Genomic DNA, 27,727 nt, shown 5'->3' on the forward strand with positions numbered 1-27,727 from the left:
TTAGTGATCAGCAATGTGCTTGATTCTTCAAAAAACACACCAGGCAGCACATATGTTTTGTGATCACGTTTATTCGTCGTCCCTTAAAATGAGACACGCGCAGGGCTTTATATATGTTTTTGTGTGAGGGTCACTGCTCACTTGAGTAACTACTTGAAGCACTACTGAAACTGAATTCATTTAGAGTTATGTCGAGTTTGAATTTTCAGAAGAAGCAAAGCGAGATAATCAAATGGCTTCCTGCTCATTTGCCCCTGATTCCGCTCCCTCCAACTTCTCTCAAGGGTCGGTCACCCTGCCAATGAAGAGCGGCACGTTGGCCTGGTCACTCCAAAGCAGCATGACAAAAGGCCGCAGGGCAGAGAAGGAAGGGAAGGAGCGGGAGAATGCAGCAGAGGTGACCGCTCCGGCCTCAACTCCCTGTGTGGTCAGCGCGAGGAAAGCTCTGTGTCTGACATCGTCCAAAACCAGCATGTCTTCAGAGTAGAGGCCGCACAGGTTAGCACCCTCGAAGAGCGATAACAGTCCTGGTTGAGGGGAAAGACGTATGAAGAAATATGATGGTGGAGGTCAAAAGCAGGGAAGTAAACTGACTAGATACAGGGAGATGATGGAGCAGATGGGTAGACATGTTGACACATCATCATACAAACTTTTGTGAACTGCAAGTCTGGACTGCTAGCTGCACAGCTATTTGAGCTGGTTAGATTTAGCAGTTATTCAGGTGATATGCTGACTTAATTTATTTTAATTATGAATTTGAAATTGCAAGTTTTACACATTGCACCTTTAACAACCAATACTGCCTGGTAGATGAGGAAGTACACAAACTGAAAGCTTTATGCATCATGCTGATTAAGCGGTGTGAGTAAGCTGTGCTAGAGAGTGACAGACAGCAGGACATAAAAGACGAACAAACCTAATTTCTTCATAAGCATGTGCATGTCCGGCTGCACATCCAGCTTGATTTGGGGCAGAGTGACTTCGACAGGCTGAGGAGAGAGCGTTTTCAAATCTTCTATCATCTGATGCACAGCCGTGTCCGTCATCCTCGCCTCCAAATGCTGCAGGTCAGACACCGTGTTGGAGGGAGGCAGCAGAATGTAAAGGCTGCTGTCACCCGTGAGAGCAAACCTCGCCACCTGTTGGCAGAGTTAAAAAATTCCAAGTGTTACTGTGCAGCAGGGGTTTTTAAAGTCACAGTGGTATGCCTAAGATCCCCTACCAAGTCTAATGTAATCTCAAAATAATACAGCAGAAGGTCAATGTCAATCAATCAGAATCTGAATCAAGATTCAAAGAATTTGCTCTGGTGTTGCAATGCATGACAAGCATAAGAGGTAGAAAAATATATAGAAAGACCAAAAGGAGGTACTGTAAGTCAAGAAGAATGATAGAAAATAGAAAATTGACAATCAAATATGAAGATAAAAAATATTATTAAAACAATATACACGATAGGACTGTTTATGACAGTGCTTTGGGAGGTGAAGACAGGAAGTGTAACATTGCCAGGAGTAAAGGAGTCACATATTGGCAAATTGGCACCATAAAAAGTATGCTGATTTAGCTTCTAGCAGTTCCTGTTTACAACGCATCATCTGCATTACTTTAGTACTGAAGAAAACTTTAAAACGTGAAGACTGTCAAGCAAATTGTGTAGTTATAAGGAGCATGTTTTCATCTATGATAGCTATGCAAATGTAGCGATATCAATTAGAGATGAACAAGAGAGGTGATAATCTCCGAGTCACACTGAATAAAAAAAATATGTGTTTCATGTATGTAGAGTCAGATTACACCATGTTCTGACTCAGACAAGAACATGTGGCGCAGTCTGCAGCAATACAATGTTTCTAGTGTACCTTAATTGCCTCAACTCTTACAGTACCTTTGCCTCACATCTCTCTCTCCGGACCCCTCTTCAACTCCCTTCACAGTTTGTAAAAAAAGCACTGGAGTAGTTTGTGAATGTGAGGGTTTAAGATGGCTGTTGGCTGGTAGATACCTGTGCCTTCAGCTCAACGACGTGCGTCGTTACCACCTTGTAATTTTGGTGATGGAGGAGTGGCACCCTCACCAGATCACCATCCAGTTTTGAGAAAAATCCTTTCTTGGGCTTCAGCTCAAACTTGAACTTCCACTGACCTGATATACACAAACAGACAGTTTGTTAGTTTCCGCCACTTTCACATAACACACAGCTGAGCACACGCACTTTACTGACCACTAAAGGAGACAGCGTCAAGCATTATCAGCTGTGTACTGGGTGAGACCGAGTCGACCAGATGATTGATTTTATTGTTGGTTTTATTTGCCACCCAGTTATTGATCATATCTGTGTTTTCTTTGCTGGACTCCAGCAGCTTCACGGGCTCCGCTTCATAGAACTGGATGGACTGGTTAGTAAAGGACTCAGTCAGATTCATTTCTGGAGGGGAGAACAGAGACAATATGATGAGCTACAGACCCTTCCTGCTCTTCATGCACTCAGAATCTCTATCCATCTCTTTGAAAGCTTCAAACAGTGACTGTAATACGTGGGTTGTAGTAGATCTGAGAAGCCATCTGCAAGGAGCTGGCCAACTTCTCTTTCAGCTTCTTCAACTGGAAGTGAACACAGTGGAAGTCGTGAGGCACACAGACAGCCCTTTCAATGGCTCTGCGCGTGTCTCCCCTTGCACCTGAAGGTAACAGGATGAGGAAAAAAGCCATCATGTAGAAATACTGTGATTTAGAGACAACAGACAGCTGTAAGGCAGGTCTGACATTTAATGTGGGTAGAGAGAAACTCCTGTGACATTTAAAATCGAGAAACATTATGTTTATGTAACTTCTTATAAAAGTCTTATAAAAAATGTATGTTGTCCACGTGTGCAACGGTAACACTGGAAAATGCTGTCTTTTACACCAAATAATCCTAAAGAATAAGGTTGGTGTTATTCTCTGCTTTCCTTATTTTTAATGGATTCCATGAAAAGATCAAAAACAGGAATGTGTTCGATTGTCTTGTAATACTTTCCAGCTTCCTTTCTTGTCTGTAGCACTCAGCCCCAAGCCCATTTGATCTTATATTGAAGGCATACATAGTTGAAAAAGGACTCTAATCAGTTTCAAAACATCTTATAGCGAATGACATTGATCTTGTTACAATCCAATGTTCTGCTGGGAAACCTTGGCTCCTGGCATTCCACTTTGATGCAACTTTGAAAGCTGTCACCCACACAAACACAGATTCCAGAAATTTTCAAAAATTTGTGTCATTTACATACCAAAAAAATTAAATAGAGGACACAGGTTTAGAAACACTGCAGTTTCCCTTTAACTGTCAGTAAAGTGACTTCATGTCACTGTGAGATTATCTATTTTGATCACCACACAGTCCTAAGTAATTTTTGACAAATATCTGGGACTATCCCGGCAGACTTGTTCCAGTACTTTCGACAGATTCTTGATTGTTTTGGGATCTGTGATTTTGTAAACTAGATTAACATGTTTCTTGGGAAATTCCTGAGCAGTTTGTGTGACGCGGCAGGCCACATTGTCCTGCTGCATGGGCCACTGCCACCAGGGAGTGCTCTTGCCATGAATGGGTATATTTGGTCTGCAGTGTTGTCAGTTCATAGACCCAAGAAAGAACATTACATTACATTATAACCAGATGATCAGTGTTACCCGTCAGTGGTTATAACGTTGTGGCATAAAAATGTAAACTCTCATTTTAGACAAAAAAAAGGTTAAGTAATTTCCTGGAGAGTAGTTTTTCTAACATTTCTCAAACAGAAGGAAATCATGTTTTTCTTGGGAAATATTTTCAGCGGTGGATTTGGTGCACTTCGAAGTATTTCTTGCAGCAGGATGGTGTATGTGTTTTTTAATGAGTTACATAGAACATGACCAGGCTTTGACTATGCTTGGGAATAAATTCTTTAAATGATTCATACCTAACAACAAATGGGATAGTATCCCGCTGATACTGATGGGAGAGAAGAGCAAGTTGCTTGAGGGTTGAGCTTCTTTGAGGTAAGAATACAGCTTCATGGAAAACTCTGTAATGGATTCCTGCAACATTGGTTCCCCTGTGCGACTGTTTTCATCCAGGCAGGGCTCCCATGCTTCAGTGAAGCTGTTGCATGAGAAAGGAGTAGTCGTAGGAGGAACTGGAAGAAAGTTTGGCAGTTTAGACAGTTGGAATGTACATAAATGTTGTGCCAGCTTTTCATAATAAAACCTCAGCACGGATAAGAAATTAAGACATCTTTACTGCAGACAATATCAACTGCTCAATTTTATATTCTCTTTTAGATTTAAGTGCTGCCTTTGAAACTGTGGAGCACAGTGTCCTCTGAAATCGCTTAGAGTATTGGTTAGGCATCAGAGGCATAGCTTTAAGTTTATTACAGTTGGATCTCTCCAACAAAACCTTTCCTGCTGCTGTAGGAAACTTCTTCAACATTTCATCTGACTCGTGGTGTCCCTCAAGGCTCCATCCTTGGTCCCATTTTGTCCCATTATATATATATATATATATATATATATATATATATATATATATATATATATATATATATATATATATATATATATATATATATATATATATGTCAGATTTTGAAACCTTAATGATAAAGTTAATTACTATTAAAGTATTATTTAGTGGTTACATGCTTAAATTGATGTTAAAAAGCTTTTTAGGAGCTTGATGTTTCGCCATTTTGCAAAATAAGTACTGCTTCCAAATTGCACGGACTGTGTAACATAGCAGTATCTGGAAAAGGTTGCCAAATCTACCTTCAACAATGATGTTTACAGTGCTCAGCTTGTCCCCCTCAGCAGATTGACAATGGTAAGTTCCAGCATCCTCCATCGCAGTGTGTCTGAGTATGATGGATTGATCATGGTCCATTGGATAAAGCTGTTCAACTTTTGCATCATCACCTGTTGAACTGTCTCCAAGAGTCAGCCTTGTCACCATGCCAGCACCCATCTCTTTGTACCAAAGTGCATTGGCCGAGACTTGGCTGGAAGGTGGGAAATGGCATGGGAGGTGAACGTTGGAGCCTACTTTTGTCTTTATGGTGTAGACAATTGTTGCTGCAGAGAGAGACACAACGACTTTAAACTTGATCAGATTCAAGCTTGTTGTTGAATGTTGCATAGATGCATGCGTGTATGGTCCTCACCAACAACTGTAATAGAGTATCTCCTTATAATCTCGACATCTGACGCCTTTGCCAAACACACATACTCGCCCGCCTCAGCCGCAGTAACAGGGGATATAGCGAGATACAGGCCATCCTTTTTAAGTGTAACTGAGTTTGACGACTGGGCATTTATTTCTTTGCCTGTGTTTTAAAAAGAGATTATTTTTTTAATGAAAACATACACAACTGTTTTCTTTTGCAATACAGTGAGAATAATGGTGGTAGTTGAGCAAATATTATAAGACCATTGAATTCCCAGGTTATGGCTGCATCAGTGAATTCAGTCTGAATTGAGAGACAGGGCAGCTCCAGAGTTGAACCAGGCATCACAGTGAGATGTGTGCATGATGATAGCTGGACAGAAACACAGACACTAGCTGCCATATTCAAGAGAAACCCTTATGTTTTGTTACATGATGAAGGGATTTTGAAAACATTGTTAAAGGGATCAATTCTACATTTGCTTAGGTATGTTTACCTCAAAAAGGAGCTGCAGAAAGAGACAAAGTATGGCCTGTAGTCTCATCTAGAGCAGAGCAAAGGAAATCAAATAAGATTAGTACGATGAAAGAGTTGTTTTTTTAGGCAAGGATTTCAAAATAAATATGGCACCAAGCCGGAAACAAGATCGATATGTGGCGCAACCAGTGAAACATAGTGATGTTCTCCACTTTCTCCACATTTTAAACTGTGATTCTCTGTAGTTGCAGCTTCCACTTGGAGAGGGTATATCATTGTTGAAATCTAAATCCCATAAAATAACTGTAAAGTAAAGTTATGTGTAATACGCTGTGAATGATATTCCCTCAGTTCAGTGAAAATCAGCAAAAGTCAGTAAAACACTGAATCACTCACATTTCCTCGATTTCCAAACGTATCCAAATTCAGTCACCAGTTGTTGTTGTTTTCCAGTAATGTTTCTGTCACATCCGACCCCTGCTCACAGGATCTACCACCTCTGACTGTCTGCTGCCCTAAACTGCAACCGACATTGACTAACCTGTGATTGTTGGTTTAGAGATGTTTGCTTAATGCAGGTCTTCTGACTTGCTGGAAATCACGTGATTTCACATGCTGGCAACAGATATCAAGTGGGATGATCTATATTCCTGTTTTAATTTGGTGTTTATTGCATTTACTTTCACATTGTATTTGCATGTATTGCTTATGAAATCAGTTATTAAGCCAATCATATCTAAATCTTGAAGTGGAACACAGTTAGAAGTATTTGGGGGTGGATAAGCAGTTTCACTTTTGCTCAATTTCAATTTGCATAAAATAATGTTTTGGCCTGAAGTGTTTTACATAATTTTATTTTGCCAAAGGTTGCATGAGTAGGCTTATTACACACAGACAATAACACCAGTTAAAATACAAGCTGAGTTTGGTAGAAAATAGAGTTATGGACATAAACCATTACATTCTTAGTGAACCAAGAATTCAATTGCATTGATATTTTGTTAATTGCTGCATAAAGATGTTGAATCTTTGAACAACATATCAATAAAGGAGCAAAAACAATGAAGGCAATGTGCCAATAAGTGTTTTTATTTGAATCATTAAATTAATACATTGAATACAATGCACATTTAATAGCATTGTATCTTGGTTCCCCCGCTAAAGACCCAATTTGATTTAATAGTTTTTAGATAGATAAGTTGACTTAAATACTTTCATTTTTGCAAATGATTTAATGTAAATTCAACTTTTTTTTTTCAAATTGAAAGAAATGACTCAGAAAAACAAAAGGGTCATGAAATTGTCAGCTTTCATAATAATAATTTATCTTTTCTTCTCTAATTGCTGTTGTACTCTAACAGCTCATATTACAGGGTTTTGTTTACCATAGGTAAATAACTGTAGAACCTTTTCATGTTCTGCTAAGATTCCTATTAGCACCTCAACCGAGGTTATGTTTTCACCCATGTCCGTTTTTGTGTTTGTTTGTTGGTCAGCAGAAAACTATGTATCGGATTTCCGAGAAACTTGGATGGCAGATCTTTTGGTGTGGATCTGGATAAAGAGACAGGTCCAGGGCATTTTTTCTTACTTTCTTTAACATTGGGTATTTTTTGACTTTTTTAAAAAAAATTCTCAGGGAATAACATGTGGATCCTGATGGGGGAAAAAATCAGGCTTATTTAGATGGCTTGTATCTGAGTGATTACAATTTGATGAAGATTTTAGATCTGGTCATTTTAAATTCTGGTTTAGCAGTTATGGGTTGTTTAAAATCTGAAGTAATACAGGGCTATCAAGTTTGATACTGGAGTCAGTTTGATCAAATCAAAGGGGACTGTTGGGCCTTGGCAGAGGTATGCACTCAACTGAGTGCCATTCCAGCATGAATAAAGTTTCAACAACAATTTTCTATATTGTATAACCATATTACTTGTATCTTGTGCAATGAATGGGATATGAATAAGTTCCTATACTTGAGTACTGTGCTTCACTATAGTGAAGTATACTATAGAGTATTTTTCTTTACCCCTGCTGCACTAAAACTGACTGGGAAATGCTGTATTTTATACTTCACAACATTTATTTGACAGCTTTAGTTACTAGTTACCTTTAAGGTTACGATTTTTGAATGCAAATCATGCAAAAAGCTCATAAAATGCAATGTTTTGGTCTAAATGAAACTACAAGGGAACAATAAATACAAGTGGAACTAAACGGTTAGTGGGTTAATTGATTAGCTGAAGAATACTGGTATTTGTATATTTACTATTTTGATGATTAAGAATTTATCTGCTTCTCCTTTTAATGATTTCACTTCATTTTGTAATTCATAATTTTGATATTTGGACCACTGGATGGAAAAAAAACAGCATTGTACAAGCTAAAAAAAAAACAATAACGTTCATCAATAAGGACAATAATCAATTAGGCAAATAATTCATTGCGTTCAAAATTAGCCCCACCTCAACTCAATAACAACAGAAAACAACTAAGCTAACAGTAAACAATTCGCCTACTTTTTGCTTAAAATACTTTAAATCAACTACATTTCCCTGATAACACTTACAGTCTTCTTTTATAACTTTTCAATGCAAGAACTGTACTTGTAAGGGACCTTAAGTAAAGTATTCGAATACTCCCCACAGAGCTGATCTTATGTAAATCACAGGGTCGATCGACAGACCGACAATCGATTGAGTGGACTGACTCCCGAGGAGATCTTTCTTTGGGCGTAATCAGTCGTGTGCAATCGAGAGCCGGGTGTTAGAAGAAAAAAAAACGGACGAGGCTCAAAACTTCCTTTAAAAACAAAGCCTTTTTCGAACTCGAAAACACTAAAAAAGTTTGGAAGGGACGCTTTAAACAGAACTGCTACAGATTGTACAAGTATGTGACCCGTGTTTTAACGACGTGGAGTCGAGTTGGACTTCCCTGGAGAGAAGAGTTACTTAAGAGAGTAAGTTTTCATCCTGGTCATCTGATCGACTAGCGGAAAGAGCAATAACAATGGCAGAGACGAACAACACCTCCAGTTAACGAGCTGGCTGGTCGTTTATTTTAGTTCACTGTGGTCCAGTCCGCTCTTACATGTACTGTAGCTGTTTCTCTGTTTTCATGCCCGTTTTTAGCTGTGCTCACGAACTGGTGAACTTTATCGCATAGCTCGAAGTTATGGTACTGCGGACTACTTTGTTGTGTGCGCATGAGCATGTGTGCGCGTACTTTAAATACAAAGGCACACAGAGGCAAAATGTAAAGTTAATCTCGATAATAGTCCTTTAAGTTAACTTTTAAGCTCCAAAACTCACACATATATAAGTAAACACTGAATAAAATACTGTGTACACGTTATCTGTATTATTTTTTTGGTTTGTTTGTTTTCTTTCTCTGAACCTACAGTGAGCATCAAGCTACAGGACCCCAGGGTGTAAGAGGCGATCGCCATGGCAACGCAGTTCAGTATCGATGATGCCTTCGTGTTGGAAGGAGACGAGGAGGAGGGAGCTGTGTCCGATGGAGAGACAGAGGGGTGGAAGGCCAGAGACAAGGACAGGGAAGGAGGGGAGATGACATTTGGTCCTCTGACTTTCTCCAAACCTCAAAACCATCCCTCGCCTGCTGCCACCGGCTCCCTCGAACACAGTAACCTTAAGTATCAGGTACGCATACACCCACTGCGTGTACAAATACACTGTTGTTTACCTGAAACTGCAACTCTTTCACCATCTGCTTGTTCTAGAATCTGGAAAATGAAGACGCTTTGGGCAGCAATGGCAATTCCTCTTTCAATAACTTCTTCAAAATCAGGTGGGTCCAACAGGCAGGATTATTGATGTGATTTGGCTTCTCCCACTTTTGACTGCTTGTTGTTTGAACGCCTGTTTCCGCTCTCTCTCCACAGTGACCCTGCGACTCTGTCGTACTGCAGCTCCCAGTGGTCCTTCAGCACCTTGAGTTCTGTCACACAGCTTTCCGCACACTGCTGCGGGTACGTTCAAATGACTCGGAACACACACACCCACTCGCAGACACAGGAACAACAGCACACACAGTCACTCTTAACAATGTCTTGTTTAGGTGGGTTTCCCATCCGCTGGTGAAGAAAAACAGAAGAGTCGTTCTTGCTTCATTCCTTCTCCTCATCACTGGAGTTGGTAAGTCTAAAGCGCGGTTCTTGATCAAGCATTAAATGAAAGCTATCCAACCTGAATTTAAACTTGTGATATCGCCTTACATAATAGAGAAGATGATGATCTGTGATTTTTGTTTTGCCCCTGGTATAATGTTTGGCCAATATTGCTTTTACTCTTTAAGATTGAAAGCCTAAAATTTCCATTGATGGCTTCAAAATGTTTATTTTTTACATGCATTTGTCTTTGGTGAAGTAGATAAAATTACATTTAAATGACAGAAATACTAAATTAAAACATAAACAACATAGAAACAACTTCGAAATTGTATTTGTGCTCCGTTATTCTGATGCCAACATACTGCTCTGCATAGTTTTGCAAGTTTATGCTTGTTGGTTTGCTCAGTGTTGTGTCATTCGTTGACATGATCGGCACATTGTACTTTGTACTCTTGTTGATCCTCTTTGTATGACAGTTTTTTTGCCAGCTTCAGGTAAATGAAAAAAGTGTTTAAATACTTACCACAGTCTGCTTTTTCCCCACTTCACTGTTGTATCTTGTCTTTTTTCTTTTAGCTCTAATTTTCACTGGTGTTGTCATACAGCTGAATCCAAATGCAGGTAAGGACAAGAAATCATATGGGTAAACTTTGGTCCGTGTCAAGAAATGGCACTGAGTTGGTCCAGGCGCAAGATTATCAGAAACAATTTAAGCATTATTAATAAGCACATAAAGCAAATCTTGTGTTGAATGAATGGACACAGAAGCAGAAAAGCAGTGAAAGAAACAAACATCTCATGAAACAAATGTCCATAAAAAATACTAAATTGTAAACAAATCAACATTTTGCAACAAAACACAAAATGTCTTAAAACATGAATGGATAATTAAATAAATAACATATTTAACATGAATAACTTATTTATGTTATACTCATAGATAACAAGACAAAATGAAACATGTCCTTCTCTCTCTTTGTATTTCGATATTAAAATTCAGAACTAAATGTTTGTTTTGAATTTTGGCCGCCCACAAATTAAGCTTGGGGGCTTTCTGTGCAATCTTGTCTTTGTTTGTTGCTGTGGTACCATCTCTCACAAACACACACACACACACACACATATACGGTAGAGAAGCAGCAGTTAGTCCAAAGGCCAGCGTCCTTTTCAGGATATAGAGTGTTTCTTAACCCAGAGCTCAAGGCCTCTGAACTACAACTGTCATACAGGAATAGAGCTGGAAAAAGAAAGACGTGGTTTGGCTGAGTCTAAGATGTTTGGGTTGTAGATGAGAATCTTGAACTTTGATGATCCAGAAGATGGCTGAAGGTGAACAAAAAACACCTTTCTCAAGCCTTTTGAGTGTCGTGTCATTGCACATGATACAGTAGCAGCACGCTATACAAGTAATACTATGATTGTCTCTTTTAGAACTTATCTGCTGTCAAGTACTACACAGCTATTCATTGTCATTTTGAATTGAAGGATAAAAACGATGATGTTACTAACTCTTTGGATGTAAAATTGAAGTAGTTCTCTATGTCAGTCATTTAAGTCTCTGTTAATGAATGGTTAGACATTTTGGAAAAATACCCTTATGTGCGTTTAGATACACACATTTGGGTTATGTACAGGATGCAGTAACTTCCTGGACTCTTCTCTGGCTTCCTGGCAGATTATAAGACTCCAGGAATTTTCTCTGCCTGGTCAAATAGTCCTGCAAATAATCCCCAGTACAGCAATAAAAAAAATGTTTTTACACTCATAAATCATTGACATATACGAGCACTGCCGTGTTGTGCTTGTAAATGTTGTTAGGAGTCAGAGTTTGTGCAGCACAGTTGCATCATGTTTCATTATTGGTTAATGAAACATGTTTCACCCCCTTTTTTATAGCATTGAGGAAAACAGCAGGAAAACAAACACACATCACAGTGATGAAAACAACCTAAAATGACAGAAACCATCTTGGGAAAAAATGTGTTTGATTTCTTTGAATTTTTAGCTTGGCCTATGTCACATCTGTTAACATATACAGAACCACATATAGAATCAATGGGATGATGGCTATAACATTTAAATTAGTGAGTTTTAGATGTTTTTTTTATTACTTTTGGACTGAGCTGTATGTTAGCTGTTTCTGCCTGTTTTCAGTCTTTGTGCTAAGCTAACAGTATTCTGCCTGTAACTTCATAGTTATCGTACAGACATGTCAGTGGTATTTATATTTTCATCTAACTCTCGACAAGAAAGCAATTAAGTAAATTTCCCAAAATGTTGAACTTTTCTTTTCATGTGTGGTTGTATTCATTTTGCGTGATGTATTGAAACTGTCCTTGCAGGTGTTTCAAGTGCTATTTTCTTTGTACCTGGATTTCTGCTCTTCATCCCTGGAGGTAAACTGATCATTTGATTCCCAGAAATTGTGTTTACTTTCCCCAGGGCTTGTACCAGTAAATGGATGCCTTGTTTTGTTGACATTAACAACATGATTCCCTGTATCTCCTCCAGTGTACCATGTGATATACATCAGCTGTGCTGTCCGCGGAAGAAGAGGATTCAAATTATTCTACCTACCTTATTTTGAAAAATGACATTTTATGAGCTGACACCACATGTTCACTACATTTCTTTGTTTGCTATCTTAAGATAATTTGTATTTTTTTGTCACATGTAACAAAAAATGTATTGTCACATGGTTGTTTTTTCTTGTCATTGTTATGACCACTACTCATTCAACCACTCAGTGCCTCGACTATGCTTCCACTATATGAACTGAACTTGCTGTATAATGTACACGAAAAAAGAAGGAAATTGGTCTTGCCTGTGTTTTCAATGTCGTGTGAATAATGACTGTGAAATTACAATTAAACTTTTGTATATTTTAATTTGTGTCATTTACGACTTTTCCCAAACTAGTGAAATGTAAGAGTTGTTACCAGTATGACATTAGTCTTTAGACGCTGGATGGGGTCAAACCTACTGCTGAGCTCATAAAGGCAGTTTAAGTAAGAAGTAAGGAATAATGCAGCCACTGTCTTTTACGATAATAGTTTGTCAACTGCAGTTTCAGTCCCCGTGGTCTTCAGTCTTGCCCCTTAGGAAACTATAATTCAATCAAAAACCACTTCACTCCTCAAGTGCCAGACCATTATCACCCCAGTAGCATACCCAGCAGAAGCTCACTCTTCTTTGTTGTCAACATGGTATTCAGGTCTTTATAGATTAAAAAAGCTGAAGGTTTGTCCAATTTCAACCAATTTTCACTCTGTGACCCCAGTTGGAGACTCATGTTGAATCTACCAGTGCTCATTTTCACAGTGGCATGGCTTGTGGAAAATTATGAAAATATGAGTTCAATACATATTAGGATAGGAGTGGGATATTTAGCCTGCCGGCATCAAATCACAGCCAACAGCACTCCGGCAGATCCCAGACTCTACATATAGAGGGCGCTCTGACGAAACGACCGGCCTCGGCAAACATCGTCATTTGTCGTGAGCTCATACTCAGTCAAGGATGGAGGAAGAGGCTCGCAAGCTCCTCGAAGAAGGAATACTAAAGAAACTGCTCAGTCCTGGTAATGAAGAGTTATCGGACTTCCCCAATGGAACCAAGGTAAAACTACAGTGTCGCCGGTTGGACGAGTTGAGTCCAGTCCTCTGAATTAATTTACGTGCGACGAAGCACGTAGCTAATGCTATCAGTAGCTTACTTATACCTTTGGACGACATTCGGCTCTCCCATGTAGTTTCATGTTGCAACAAACAAATGTCGCTTTTATAAGAAAGCACTAGAAAGCTTTTGAGATTAGCTACCTCGTAGCGATACATCACTAAATATGATAAAAGCTGGCATTCTTTAGCCGGGTTACGTTTTTTTCCTCTATTTTTTTTCCATCTGATTGAAAGATATGGGGCGGGACAGGATGTCATGTGTTTACGAATGCTGATTGGTCAGTTTGTCGTGTCAAACACGTTTCCGTTGTTGTGATTGGTCAGAGTATGACGGGTGTTGACGCTCTTCAGGCCTGTCAGATAAGAGCTCTATTGTTTCCAGTAAATAAGCTATCGGCTGCATCGATCTTGTGTCCTTCAAAGTTTTTGTTATTGTTTTTTTTTTCTGTTGAGTAGTATGTGATGTTGTCCGTGTATCTCTGCTTTACCAGGTGGTCTTCCATTACCGCACCAGCCTATGTGATGGCACAGTACTGGATGACTCCAGGACCATGGGGGGCCACGGCAAACCCATGGAGCTCATCTTGGGCAAGAAGTTTAAACTACCTGTGTGGGAAAGAGTTGTCATCACCATGAGAAGAGGCGAAGTTTCTGAATTTACTTGTGACACTAAGGTTAGTGAGCTGGCCATCTGGGGTTTGATGGGGTAGGAATTATATTGTTCTTTCCCTGCACTGACCATTTCTGTTCACCCCTCAGCACACATCACTGTACCCGCTCGTGTCCCAGTCCCTGAGAAACATAAGTGCTGGCAAGGATCCACTGGAAGGCCAAAGGCACTGCTGTGGCATTGCCCAGATCCACTCCCACCACTCTCTAGGGCACAAAGACCTGGATGAGCTTCAGGCCAATCCACAGCCTCTTGTCTTCACAATTGAACTCCTGGAGGTGAGCAGGCAGAGGAGTGCGTTTGATATTGATGCTGGTATTATGTTGGGTTGCATATTGCAGTTTAATATTGATGCTAGTATTATGTTGGGTTGCATTCAGATTTAGTTGTGTTCTTTTCAACTTAGGCCCGACACAACACCTGAGTTTTGGTATCAAAATGTTTATTTTTTGCTTTGAAGCAGCTTTTTGATTTATCGAAAGAAGCAAAAAGTTCTTAAACGTCCACCATAAACAGTTTCTCTATGACAGTAAGAACAAATAATGGTTTAAGTGGTGTTTTAAGGTTTAAGTGCGAGCCAGTGAACTTTAATCTCCTCCTCTCAGGTACTGCGTCCAGGATCGTTCCAGCTTGATGTGTGGGCTATGACAGATGAAGAGAAACTAAGACTTGTGCCTGAGATCCACGAGGAGGGCAACCTGCTTTTCAAACAGGGCAAAATTTCAGAGGCCACAGAGAAGTACTACAATGGTGTCGCCTGCCTCAAAAATCTACAGATGAAGGTTAAAGCACAGTTGATAACAAGAGAATAAAAATCAGGTCCAGTTCAGTTACTATCTGTTTTCTCAGGTACAAACACTTAAATCTGCATTTTCTCCCCCCCTCTGACTGACAGGAGCAGCCTGGAGATGAAGCATGGATAAAGTTGGACCATATGATCACACCATTGCTCCTCAACTACTGCCAGTGCAAGCTTCTCCAGGGCCAGTACTATGAAGTCATCGAACACTGCACGTCCCTGCTCTTCAAATATGAGAGTAAAGACATCCTTACAGATCTTAAAGCATTATATTTTTTGAGGTGCGCTTGTGAGGTGCGCTCATTTGTGCAGCTTATCAGTTGTTAAGAAGGTCCACAGTTTTCATCTATGTAGTTACAGAGTAGCCAACACAATGATACAAGGGGGAAAAAATGTTTGAGTTTATCAAAATTGTGATTCTTAAGGGAATCTTATTACGTTGGAATCTACATTGCACATTTACTGTTGAAATGACAGCACTCCGCCAACTTTTCTGCTCCGTTTATATTCACTGTCACTTTCTGCCGTCAGTTCTGGTGGTGCAGCCAATTTAAAATCCAATCTAAAGACTGAGCTTAACCAAGACCCACTCCAGCAGTTATGAGGAGTCTTAGTGAAGACCAGTCTGTACAACCGGCCCCAGAAAATTGTTGCTTTGTTTTACATAAATTAAATTCTGTTTTCATTATCCTGTAGATCATCCTCACAGGTTGGTGACTTAAACGTGTCTGTACCTGCTGTGTTTATCATATTAAGTTGTTGATAACCATGTTCCTGAACCTGTTCCCAACATGTGTCTATGTGCATATCAAGAATTTTCATTTATTCTCTTTGCCCCCCTACCAACAGACAATGTGAAGGCCTACTACAAGCGGGCTAAGGCCCACGCTGCAGTGTGGAATGAGAGGGAGGCACGGGCGGACTTTGCGAAGGTGTTGGCTCTGGACCCCTCCCTGGAGATGTCTGTTGCCAAGGAACTGAGGATCATGGAGGAGAAGATTCGGGTTAAAGAAAAGGAAGAAAAGGGTCGCTACAAAGGCCTATTCAGCACACCGCCTGCCACTGCCACTACCGTCAGTCCACTTTGAGTTTAAAAAAAACAAACAAAAAAACTCCTATTTGTCACCAGATTTATAATATATGCTTATTTTTTTCTGTCTTCTTCCTTCTCACAGGGTTGAATCTCTCACTGGGTTGAAACAATTAGAGGATGCCTATGAATTTCAAGATGGAGGAGAAAACATAGACACTGCTGGTGTTTCAGTCTTTATCCATGCTCCCAAGCCAAACACTCTGCCCTCCACGGTACACGCAGAAACATCTCACACATTGTCAGGTCAAACAGACAAACGCACCCACAAGCCATCCAAGGTGCTTTTTTAATTCCTGCCTTATTGCAAACCCCCCTCTCTAAAGGTGACATTCAGTATAAGTCCAGGATCCTATAGAGAACTTATCTGTCCTGACTAGAAGCACCATTTACAGTTTTTTTCAGTCGCTAACAAGCACTCACCCATACTTCTGATACTTTTTCTAAACTCTTAACACAGACTCACACCTACAAAGCACAATTGGCCAAATGGATAATTTTCTTCTCAAAAACACATATTGTTAAATATATACTAACTCTTCATTTCAAAATAGAACACACCTTTCTCTGTACAAACTAACTTTACCAAAACACTGGAAATCTGACCCACAATGACATTATGTTGTCAAAGAATAACACTTGTTTTCACTTCAGAAGGTACATGCAGTCAGTCAAAGTACACCAGGCTTCAAAACACTGGCTATTGTTGATATTACTGCATAGACTTGTGTTTGTTTCAGTTTTACAGATATTTGCATGTAAAACATGCAATACAACATTTCTACACTAAATTTCCTGGTTGGGAACTGTATGTAAAAGCATTCCACTAAAAACCAAATCATTTTTTTATTCATTTACTGTTTACTACAAGAGGTACAGTAGATATAGGTACTGTTTACAGTGGGATAGAACAGAACACTTTTACAGTACTGCTTACAGTAAAGTGAACAAAATATCCATGAAACACAAAAGAACATTCTGAAAAAGAAAAAAAATGCAAAAAGCTCAAAATAATAAAAGCACAACATTTCTAAAGTAATTATCTAATCTCTGCGGTCTTCAGGGTTAGGCCACATGTTTTCATCAACATCGCATCTGATATTATCCAAGGCAATGCACCTGGGATAAAAGCGTTTACAGTTTTTTTCAGTCGCTAACAAGCACTCACCCATACTTCTGATACTTTTTCTAAACTCTTAACACAGACTCACACCTACAAAGCACAATTGGCCAAATGGATAATTTTCTTCTCAAAAACACATATTGTTAAATATATACTAACTCTTCATTTCAAAATAGAACACACCTTTCTCTGTACAAACTAACTTTACCAAAACACTGGAAATCTGACCCACAATGACATTATGTTGTCAAAGAATAACACTTGTTTTCACTTCAGAAGGTACATGCAGTCAGTCAAAGTACACCAGGCTTCAAAACACTGGCTATTGTTGATATTACTGCATAGACTTGTGTTTGTTTCAGTTTTACAGATATTTGCATGTAAAACATGCAATACAACATTTCTACACTAAATTTCCTGGTTGGGAACTGTATGTAAAAGCATTCCACTAAAAACCAAATCATTTTTTTATTCATTTACTGTTTACTACAAGAGGTACAGTAGATATAGGTACTGTTTACAGTGGGATAGAACAGAACACTTTTACAGTACTGCTTACAGTAAAGTGAACAAAATATCCATGAAACACAAAAGAACATTCTGAAAAAGAAAAAAAATGCAAAAAGCTCAAAATAATAAAAGCACAACATTTCTAAAGTAATTATCTAATCTCTGCGGTCTTCAGGGTTAGGCCACATGTTTTCATCAACATCGCATCTGATATTATCCAAGGCAATGCACCTGGGATAAAAGCGTTTAGTATGACGGATCCACCCTTGGCAGTTATCAGCTGTGATTTCCCTGCAGCCAGCATCCATGGCTTCAAGGAGGGACATCTGGTCATGTGGCTGATGGTCATAAACCTTCCACCTCCAAGCAGAAAATAACTCCTCTATGGGGTTGAGGAAAGGTGAATAGGGTGGAAGGAACAGACGCACTAGTCTTGGGTGGGCTTCAAACCATGCTGTAATTGCTTGGGAATGATGGAATGCCACATTGTCCCAGATGATCACAAAGGTCCTCATGTTTTCACCTTCTTGATTCTGCTGTGGGATGAGGTGATGGTGGAGATCATCAAGAAAGGCAAGGAGGCGCTCTGTATTGTAGGGTCCAACCTGACATCTGTGAAGCAGCAATCCTGCGTTTGAAATCGCCGCACACATTGTTATGTTTGCCCCTCTCTGTCCTGGCACATCAGCTGTGGCCCTTTGTCCAATAACATTTCGTCCACGACGACGCCTTTTGGCCAGATTGAATCCCTCCTCATCAAGGTAGATGAACTCATGAGGTGCCTGGTTGGCCTCCAATTCCATAACTCTCTGAAACAAAGTTTCAAATGCAAATCATGTCATTACTGTACACCATACTATGCTGTAACCAATTACAGTGCTGTACTGTCTAGGTTACCTGCTTGCAAAGTGCAAAGCTTTTAGAATTGAAGATTGAATTGAATATTCACTATACCTGGATGTATTGTTGCCGTAGCTCTTTGACTCTTTCACTATTCCTCTCAAAGGGAACAGTGTAGAGCTGCTTCATCCGCACTCTGTGTTTGGATAATGTCCGTGCAATTGTTGTGAGGCTGATACTGTCAACATTTTCAAACATGTCATTGTCTTCTACAATCCGAGTTTGCAGTTCATGGAGTTTTATTGCATTATTTGCAACTACCATTTCCACAATGGCAAGCTCTTGATCATTATTGAGGAGCTTTCCTCTTCCCCCAGAGGGAGGAAGACGTTGCATCCTTTAGAGGGACAAAAAATTCTATGTTAGCGTTTCTGTATGGCCTTACTGTATTGACATGTCAAGTGAGAATACAAATAATCCATGTAAAATGCAATACATACCTGTTGGTTTGTCGAAAAATGCGTACAATGGAGGCAACTGTTGACCGCCTCACATTGGGCTGCACTCTTTCACCAGCCTCTCTTAGTGAAAGACCATGGTTGATGACATGGTCAATGATAGTGGCACGAATTTCATCACTGACTACCGTTCTTGTAGCCCTTGGAATGCCACCACCACGCATTCTTATACCCCTACCTTGCCCTCTCCTTGGGCCTGCTCCTACACCTGCCCCCCTCACTACACCTCTCACTACACCTGCACCTCTCCTTCGTACTCTTCCTCGTCCAGACATTACAATGTTTTTCTTTTTACTGCTTCCAAGAGAAATCACTCCTCAAAGTCCTCCTTTTATAGTTATCAATGCAGCTGAAATCATTGGAATCAGCTGTAGTTGGCCCAATTTACCCCACATAAATCAGCTGTGTGTCAATTATTCAATTGCTAGTTCATTATCAGCTGAGATATATTGTTTTTGAACTTATATCAGTGCAGAAGTAGAGGATTTTATACTGTATCTAAGGTTTGGAGTATTGTTTTTGCTATTGTGGCATGTTGTGTGTTAACATTTGTAAATAATACAAAAACAATCCATAATTTTGTTGGGAGGTATCGCGTGTCTCTTAAGAAAATGTAAGCATTGTGGAAATGTGTTCACTGACTGCATATTGTGTGAAAACGACATGAAATGTGTGAATGGTATGGCCACAGAAGTCCGATGCTGTGCTAATTGTGTTTAGAGCTTCGAAAATGTGTTAACTGATTGGACAAACGCTTGTTAGTCACTGAAAAAAACTGTATTTACAACCTTTTGGTCTTCACCATTAGTGAACTCTTAATTTTCTTACTTGGCCCGTTTCAGAAGATATTCTTGCTTACAGTAATGAGATAAGATCTGACTGTTACCCTGAGCCATGTTTTTTTTTTTTTTCCTGCAGTTTTTTGTTAAATCTTCTGTTTGAGGAAAGTTATTGTATAGCAATGTATGTCAAAAACACCAATTTGCCACAGTATTAGAAACAAGTAGCTTAAACCTTTTTATTTTTATTTTATTCCTTGCTCTGAAATATGCGCAGAGCTGCTGGATAATCCTAAAATTACTCGTACTTGTGGCGCAACACACAAATTTCAGTGGATTCTGGACAGAAATGCTCTCCATTCAGAAACCCAAGAATCTTTTTTCTTTTCTTTTCCTTGCACAAGGTATATCATGTACTCATATGCACACATCTGCCTTGCACCACCAGACCCCCTTTCTTCGTCTTGGTCACAGGAGAAGCACTGGAATGAGCATTCTCTCCTGGTAGATGCATCTTCGAAACCGAGGGGTTGGTCTGTGACAATCATTATATAAAAAGACATGGATTTGTGTTACCTATTGCTTTCTCTTATGTACTTATTTCATCTAGTAAGAAATACCACCATTATGTTTTTGTTGAGATGTACTCCGTAACACACTCAGTATCGCCTTCACATGCTTAGAGAGCGTGTCATTACCCCTGGTGTAAGGCAACAAGACAGTAGCCCTCAACTGTCTGAAGTGAGGCGTTATTGAGGTTGTGATTATGTAACTGAAAATAAATGTGTTTATCCCTGCTTTGAATCTTTATAAATGTGTGACTTGTAGAAAGGGCTAATCAATGTCCTTGTGTATTGGTTCAATTAGACAAATAATGTCATTACATTCCCGAGTAAATGATTATATTTTGTTCAAGAAAGATGTAGTGTACTCAGTGAGCTCAGTGCCATGCAACACTTAAATAAACATTTAATAGAGGCTGTCTGCCTACATCGTTAGCAAGTTATTATGTTTCACAAATCAAACGGCCACTGAAAGGGTTTTTTTCCTGTTATTTAATTAAGATATACATACCGAACTGCAAAAATCTGGTTTACAAAATTTCCATACTAACAAATTGACTTGAGATGTACAGAGTTGTTGGGATTAAGAAACATCTAATGTGTGTTTACACTACAAAATATGATGAAAACATAGCAAGGGTGAAAGGAAATGGGGTATAGTCAAGATGCTCTGATAAGCAAAAAATATTAAGTGGTTTCAGAGTGTTTAGAATAGAAACTTGATTTCATCACTAAACTTTCTTGGTCATTTGCTGTCATTGAACAAAGGTCTGTACTCAAAAATGTGTTGAAATTCTCCAGACTCTTATTTAAAATAGATACAAAACTGCATTTTGCATACACCCCATAGGTCACAGGAAGTTTGTAATGAACAAAAATGGGTGCGGTGGAATGCAGGGGACAGTGGAGACAAGAGGGGCATAATGCACCTAGAAAAAGCTGGCGGGGAAACGATGAGAGGATTAAAAAAAAAAAAAAAGGTTGTAAAACAGACGATCTTGAAGCGGATAGGCTCCTACAGGGAAAGAGTGAGGGGTGAAGGGATCTTTCCAAAAGGTTATGTGCGGGCACTTCGCTCCGTCTCTGCAAGACACTCCCTGACCAGTGCACGGGCGTGGATTATACCTGAACGAGACAAACACAAGGTGCAAGAAGGTGTTAAATCAACTGTCTGACATTAATGATGGTAAATTAGGAAAAAGAGTTGGAAGCAATTAATGCCCTCTGTGTGGTTCAACCTCCACTACAGAAATCTAATGCATATAAGAACAGCTAGTGCTGCTGAGGTAATAGGACTGCAGGTCTAAGTTAGAGTGCAGTCACTGAGGTTTCCAATGCATGTGATTCTATTTCAATCACACAGGTTTCATTTTTTTTTTTTTTTTACACATTCTCATTATTATTCATGAAAAAATGCAAAATGCAAATGCAAAGACCCTTATGACAGACCACAACTGAATAATAAGTTCACCCACAATCCACCCACTTTTCATCCTCACTGGGCTGACTACATAAAGAATTGACTTGAATCCATTTTCAAGACAAAACCTGACAGTGTCACCAACTTTTGTCTCATAAGTTTCAACAAAACATGGTCTTGATATTTCCCACAACCAGACTTTGATCTTGGATGACAAAATAAAGAGAATAGGGCACAATTGAACAATTAAGTTAATTAAGTGAACCAATTAATCAAATATTTCATGTTTTATATGGTATATGGACTACAAAAGAACAAATACTCTGTTTATTTTACCAGTTATTCCTCTCAACTCTGCCCTCATATTTTGGTATGTGGGCAGTTATGGGTACTTCAATAGAAATCTATTTTTGTACATAAATGAGGCATACAATAGCCTTAAAAGCAATTTATTATATATTTTATAGAGTTTAAAACAACAACAAAGCACAAACACACAGCAGGGACAAAATCCACCTACACACCACACACACATCATGAACATGTGAAACATACCTCTCTTTAGCCTCTCCATAGCGCTCTTGCTGCCAGCGTATGTAGGCCTGATCTCACGGCTCATTTCTTCAATGACAGAGAGAAGCTCACTGTAGGTGGACCCTTGAGACACTTTGACAGGCTGTGTGTGGATTTGGGGGAGAAAGAAAAGATCCATAAAGACATGCCACAGCTGGAATTTTACATCAAGTTAAGGCAAAGTGCAGAGAAAAGTAAAAAAAATAAATAAACAAATAAATAAATAAAAAATCCAATTCCAACAACACTACTGCAACTACTTTACTGTCAGTTTATAGTTATCAATTTAACATAATCAACATTTGAGCGAAAAGACATCTGTTCATCCTCTCCCCTACACCTTTTTTACAGTTGATTAACTACAGAAGAATCTCTCTTACACCTTGTTGTATATCTGAATGTTGTAAAGCTACCTCAACTCTGAACTCCGCCTTTGTTTTATTCTTTCTATTGGATGCATGGGAACAAAAATGTAATAAAAATAAATATCTTCTTAAATATCTACTTAATATCAACCTAAAGGCAAAGGAAAACAAATATTACACCATGAAGAAGCAACATAATTTTTTCCACAAGTGAAGGCATCAGCCAGTCAAGCTGTGCAAAACATCATGTCGCAACAAATAATGGACCTGTTGATTGTTTGTCATCACCCTCTATTATAGGACAAATGACAAATAGTTGTAAAGATAGTGTGACAAACAACTCCCAGAACATGGGAGACCACATGCCCAGTGTTGTAAAGTACATTTGTGTAAAAAAAAAAAAAAAAAATCACAATTAATAACAAGCCTTAAAATAATAGCTCTGGATGTTTTTGGCTCACCCTTGTCTGGAGAGGGACTGTCATGCAAAAACACTGCCAAAGCGATTGCGCGCAAGTATATGCTTGTACAGTACAGTATGGATACTACAGACATACCTGAACAAAGCCCATGGAGGGTGGACCAAAGTCACTAAAAGCCGGCCTAAAGTTGGATGATGAGGGGAGAGATGGGGAGGGCACAGACGAGCCTGGACAGAAGAGGAGAACAGATATAACACTCTATAGCTGGAACTTCGAAACTAACATGAAACAATAAGGAGAAAGTGACTTTTTGAAGATTTTATTAAGTTTCAGTAAGTCAAGACTGTTCAGAGTGCTTCATCACATCTATACCATCGTATTATATTGTATTGTATTGTTGATAAGATTATTTGCAGTGTTGGCTAGGCTACCATTGATTTATGATGGGAACCAGACTGCTGATCTGAATTACTTCCCATGACCATAGTGTAAAAATGTTTAAGATCCTAGCACCTAGCTAAAGACCGCATGTCCAACATTTAAGCTGTCCACAGTTTGCACCTGGAGGCGTGTGGTTGGAGCCAGATGGCGCAGGAGCGATGGGTTTGTAGCTCATGGCGATTTCAGCAGGCAGCTCCCCGTACGACGCGCCACTTCCTTCGGTCCCGTCAACCCGGTGCTTATACAGCTTTACTGGTGGTTATGAGCTCCTAGGAGCTGATGGAAAGAAAATAGGCAGACACACAGAAAAAAAACAGGAGATAAAATATATACTCACGGAATAACAATGGGACCGTGACACATTTGTCAGGTTCTGACTATTTAAGTGAAAGCATCAAATCAGTGTTGAAATTTCTCTGCCTTTCTTATATGCATGCATAAATCACAGTACAAGACTTCTGACCTGTCACTGTACAGCAGCAGGGGTGGGATTTTTGATTTAGTATTTTGTGGGCATTTTTAAAAGGACAGATAACAAGGGAGATGTCACAATTTAATGTTGGAATCATTCGAATAGAAGATGCAACTAAGGCCCGCAGCCAGACTCAAACCGGGGAATTGATGTTTGTTAATGGTCAGCATTAGAGCACAACCAGTGGACCAGTTGGCCAAAATTACCCACCAGTATTGGTCTATCGGCCTGTCACAGATGTACTGGCATCTGCATATCTGTGCCAACATGAAAACTTCTTCTTCACAAAGAATACAATAAAGAAAAAATAGGCTTGGGTTCATTTTAAAAGGACCATGTTTACTGCTGCAGTGCACTTATTCAATTCTAGACTGTTAAGTTTATTGTGAAGCTAAAAATAACTGTCATAGGTGTTTGATAACCACATTTGAGGGATCACTGTAAAAAAAATCGTTTATGTTGAAATTTTAACTCCCAAAAAACATAAACTAAATACTAAACATACACCTTTGAATATGTTGTCATTATTTTTTATCATTATTTTATCCTCCAATGTCCTTTAAAACGGTTTCCATCCTTTAAATACGTGTTGCAGGTTGTGTTTCCTGCTGTGTTCAACATCGTTTCTGCAGTGTATAAAACAATTTGAATTGTCTTTCATTGACAACAAGACAAAAATTAACTTCCACTGCCTTAATAAGACATTTTGCTGCCAATATACTGAGCAACAGGGTGGCACGGTACCGAGCAGTGTTAGACATAGTATTTAATGATATGTACCTGAATAATGTGAGGCGAGGCGGGGGCTGACCAACGATAACTACTAACGTTTCCGTTCATCCTTCCAGCTAACAATGTCATTCAAAACTGGTGGGTGTTAAGAGGCTAACTGATAACAAGTTGGTCGTCAATGTTACTTGACAAGTGTCGTGTGGTCGAGTTTACAAAGACCTCTCAGAGGCCCGGAAGTGTGAATGTAATCGCCCAAAGACAGCTGACCACAGCCAGCGGTGCCTAATGAGACAAAAGCTGACGTTAGCTTAGAGGAAGGTGCCGAGCTAACTACTACTTGGTAATGTTAGCTAGCTTAGATTAGCTAGCTCTTACCGGTTAGCATAACAACATAAGTAGAGCGCAGAAAAACACCCCTGATTCCGCATTGATATTCTACATATAGAGAGCGGACGATAGAAAGGTTATCTATACTTGTGACCACTGAGAAGCTCACAAAAAAGGAGCCGTGAATTATTTTTTTTTTACCTTTGTAAGGAGACTTAAAATCCTCTGTGGGAAACGAGACCTGGCTGATCTTCAGCTGTGCGTGAGTCTGCGCAGTAGAGACGCGTAATGTACTACGGTGTTTTTTCACTTTTAAAGCCATATGATTGGACGATAGAGAAACCTGTGACGCCCATATGTATGGTACATTTCACACACACGAAATGTACCAACATTCACCCTTACTTTAGAGGTTTTCAACGTGCATTCATTATTTATTATATTGTATGTTTCATTATATGTAGTGCGTGATTGATACGTTCGTATATTAGATAATTTTTCAGTAATTACACCAAAATTTGACAACGACATTAACTTAACCAGGACATGGCTGAGCTTTTATTATAATTTTATTTATCATGATTAAAAATATATACTTTTTAATCTTTACAACCCCAAGCAGATTCCATTTGCATTCATATTTATTACAATGTGTTGTTTTTCTGTTCCATTATATGTAATACATGGCTGTTACGTGTGTATATTTGATTGCTTTTAGATACATTTTATTGATTTTTTTTTTTGTAAATACATCACCAGTATTGAATTGAAAAAATAAAACCAGGAAATGGCAGAGAAAAAGTGTCGCCAACAATCTCTGAATTGATTGAAATAGTTTGGCAATTTTACGTTATGGAACGGTTGATTTACTACTGAGAAATGTGACAAATTCTGTGGAAAATGGAAATATCATTTCTACTTTCTATATTTCCTTCTGCTCCGGGATAAATTGCATGGACTTTCATTTATGAACTCAAAGTCATATGAATCAGAAGCAATTAATCTGTATTTATACACTGTAAGAAGAATGAAATGGATGTCAGGTTTTGATTTACATGTCACATGTGCAGTGATGGAATGTAACTAAGTACATTAACTCAAGTACTGTACTCAATTATGAGGTACCTGTACTTTAATTAAGTATTTCTTTTTTCTGCTATACTTCCACTTCACTACATTTTGGAGACAAATATTGCAGTTTTTACCCAAATAGATTTATCTGATAACTGTAGTTTCTAGTTACTTTGCAGATTGCATGCTTGTTAATTTTAGTCAAGTCAAGTTGAATCTTACAGGAAGAAGAAGAGTCTGCGGTGGTGGCTTCTGAAAATAGAAGCAAGAAACCCGGTACATGTGCCCAACCATTGGTTTGAGGACCATATTTTAAAGCTTTGTGTTTGCCGTTACAACTTTGGCCAACTTAATTTTGTTTTGTTTTGTTTGTGACCATGTTTGGACAAGAGAGTGAATAGGATGCTACTGATACCTTTATTAGGAACCGGAAGACACACCGTAGTAGCTGCTTGTTAATCACGAAGTAGCCGCGATCTAAATCACAACCTGCTTTGTGGTCTATTTCATCCTAAAGGGGGCCACAGTTTTCAAAACGACCATCATGCTGTATTGAAGAAGACTTTAAACTGTTGATTGAGGCCATAAACTCATTTGAAAACTGTTTACTAAGGTAACAGATCAAATGAGAACTATTTTCTGGAGTATATATATATATATAGATATAGATATAGATATATATAGATATAGATATAGATAGATAGATAGATAGATAGATAGATAGATAGATAGATAGATAGATAGATAGATAGATAGATAGATAATATAATATAATTGTGATTTTGATTTAATAGTTAGTAACTGAGCTCTAAACAAAACTATAAGTTATTCTGGTGTCTGACAGTATAATATTACTGTTGCATATCCTCTCCTGACTTTATGCTAATATATTCTTGGTAAATAGAACAAAATGCTAAGGAGAAATAACATGTTGAAAAAGGTTAAATGAGTTGAAGCATCTCGCACAAAAAAGAGTGGTCCTAAAGATCAAGATGGGGAAAGATTAGTCCTTTAGTTTGGAGTACCTGTCAGAGGACGGAAAAAAGGGACCATCACAGGGATTGTGAACAGCAAAGTGCAGAGCTAATGGTTCTTCTTTTGTAAGAAAGGAGGGGAAAGGATTGAAAGAATATCCAGACAAATAACATGAGTTACATTATGCTGAAGAAGTGCAACCGTGTTCCTTGAAAATTACACTTATACAGCACATAATTACATTTACATTAAGTGCTGCCCGGGTCTTTCTTCAGCGGTTTTTTCATTGAGTAAATTAAGTGTTACATCTATCAACTGCATGAATAGGATACAGCTAACAAACTCACCTCCCTGTTGTACAAGATACGTATATATCTGAAAACAGAGGGTTCATTTTAGGGACAGGGAACCGACAGCATCAATTTGAATCAGTCATAATGAAATCAAATTATTGATTTGTGAGATGCAGTTCTTGAAGTTGAATATTCATGACAATACCTCATGAAATCAAGGTTTTTTTACTGTAAGGTAGACATGGCAAGAGTTACACATGCATCAGGGATTT

At 38.8% G+C, this 27,727-nt stretch overlaps 5 protein-coding genes across 5 annotated transcripts; 2 read left to right on the top strand and 3 right to left on the bottom strand.

Moving 5' to 3' along the window:
- Positions 1 to 53: 53 nt before the first annotated feature.
- On the bottom strand, positions 54 to 6,212 carry serping1 (serpin peptidase inhibitor, clade G (C1 inhibitor), member 1). Its single transcript, XM_037093247.1, has 11 exons — positions 6,060 to 6,212; positions 5,683 to 5,730; positions 5,450 to 5,558; positions 5,184 to 5,345; positions 4,792 to 5,094; positions 3,945 to 4,160; positions 2,541 to 2,684; positions 2,228 to 2,431; positions 2,009 to 2,148; positions 920 to 1,142; positions 54 to 527 (listed from the first exon to the last, which is right to left on the bottom strand). Exons 2-11 carry the CDS (start codon positions 5,728 to 5,730, stop codon positions 280 to 282), a joined length of 1,797 nt encoding a protein of 598 aa, XP_036949142.1. The 5' UTR covers positions 6,060 to 6,212; the 3' UTR covers positions 54 to 279.
- Positions 6,213 to 8,372: 2,160 nt separating this feature from the next.
- tmem134 (transmembrane protein 134) lies at positions 8,373 to 12,683 on the top strand. The gene is made up of 8 exons (XM_037098820.1): positions 8,373 to 8,622; positions 9,066 to 9,325; positions 9,406 to 9,473; positions 9,568 to 9,654; positions 9,744 to 9,820; positions 10,372 to 10,416; positions 12,138 to 12,191; positions 12,307 to 12,683. The coding sequence occupies exons 2-8, from the start codon at positions 9,110 to 9,112 to the stop codon at positions 12,387 to 12,389; spliced, it is 630 nt and encodes a 209-aa protein (XP_036954715.1). The 5' UTR covers positions 8,373 to 8,622; positions 9,066 to 9,109; the 3' UTR covers positions 12,390 to 12,683.
- A 573-nt stretch (positions 12,684 to 13,256) lies between these two features.
- On the top strand, positions 13,257 to 16,421 carry LOC119019859 (aryl hydrocarbon receptor interacting protein). Its single transcript, XM_037098796.1, has 7 exons — positions 13,257 to 13,413; positions 13,964 to 14,146; positions 14,232 to 14,420; positions 14,748 to 14,924; positions 15,038 to 15,179; positions 15,791 to 16,014; positions 16,117 to 16,421. Exons 1-7 carry the CDS (start codon positions 13,315 to 13,317, stop codon positions 16,120 to 16,122), a joined length of 1,020 nt encoding a protein of 339 aa, XP_036954691.1. The 5' UTR covers positions 13,257 to 13,314; the 3' UTR covers positions 16,123 to 16,421.
- Positions 16,422 to 16,429: 8 nt separating this feature from the next.
- On the bottom strand, positions 16,430 to 19,794 carry LOC119019869. The gene is made up of 3 exons (XM_037098808.1): positions 18,619 to 19,794; positions 17,896 to 18,473; positions 16,430 to 17,150 (listed from the first exon to the last, which is right to left on the bottom strand). Exons 1-3 carry the CDS (start codon positions 18,898 to 18,900, stop codon positions 17,075 to 17,077), a joined length of 936 nt encoding a protein of 311 aa, XP_036954703.1. The 5' UTR covers positions 18,901 to 19,794; the 3' UTR covers positions 16,430 to 17,074.
- Positions 19,795 to 20,833: 1,039 nt separating this feature from the next.
- On the bottom strand, positions 20,834 to 25,457 carry cdk2ap2 (cyclin-dependent kinase 2 associated protein 2). Its single transcript, XM_037098833.1, has 5 exons — positions 25,318 to 25,457; positions 23,706 to 23,861; positions 23,280 to 23,371; positions 22,340 to 22,460; positions 20,834 to 21,489 (listed from the first exon to the last, which is right to left on the bottom strand). The coding sequence occupies exons 2-5, from the start codon at positions 23,758 to 23,760 to the stop codon at positions 21,422 to 21,424; spliced, it is 336 nt and encodes a 111-aa protein (XP_036954728.1). The 5' UTR covers positions 23,761 to 23,861; positions 25,318 to 25,457; the 3' UTR covers positions 20,834 to 21,421.
- Between the last annotated feature and the right edge of the window lie 2,270 nt (positions 25,458 to 27,727).

The sequence above is a fragment of the Acanthopagrus latus genome, chromosome 1, assembly GCF_904848185.1.
Source record: "Acanthopagrus latus isolate v.2019 chromosome 1, fAcaLat1.1, whole genome shotgun sequence".
NCBI lineage: Eukaryota > Metazoa > Chordata > Actinopteri > Spariformes > Sparidae > Acanthopagrus > Acanthopagrus latus.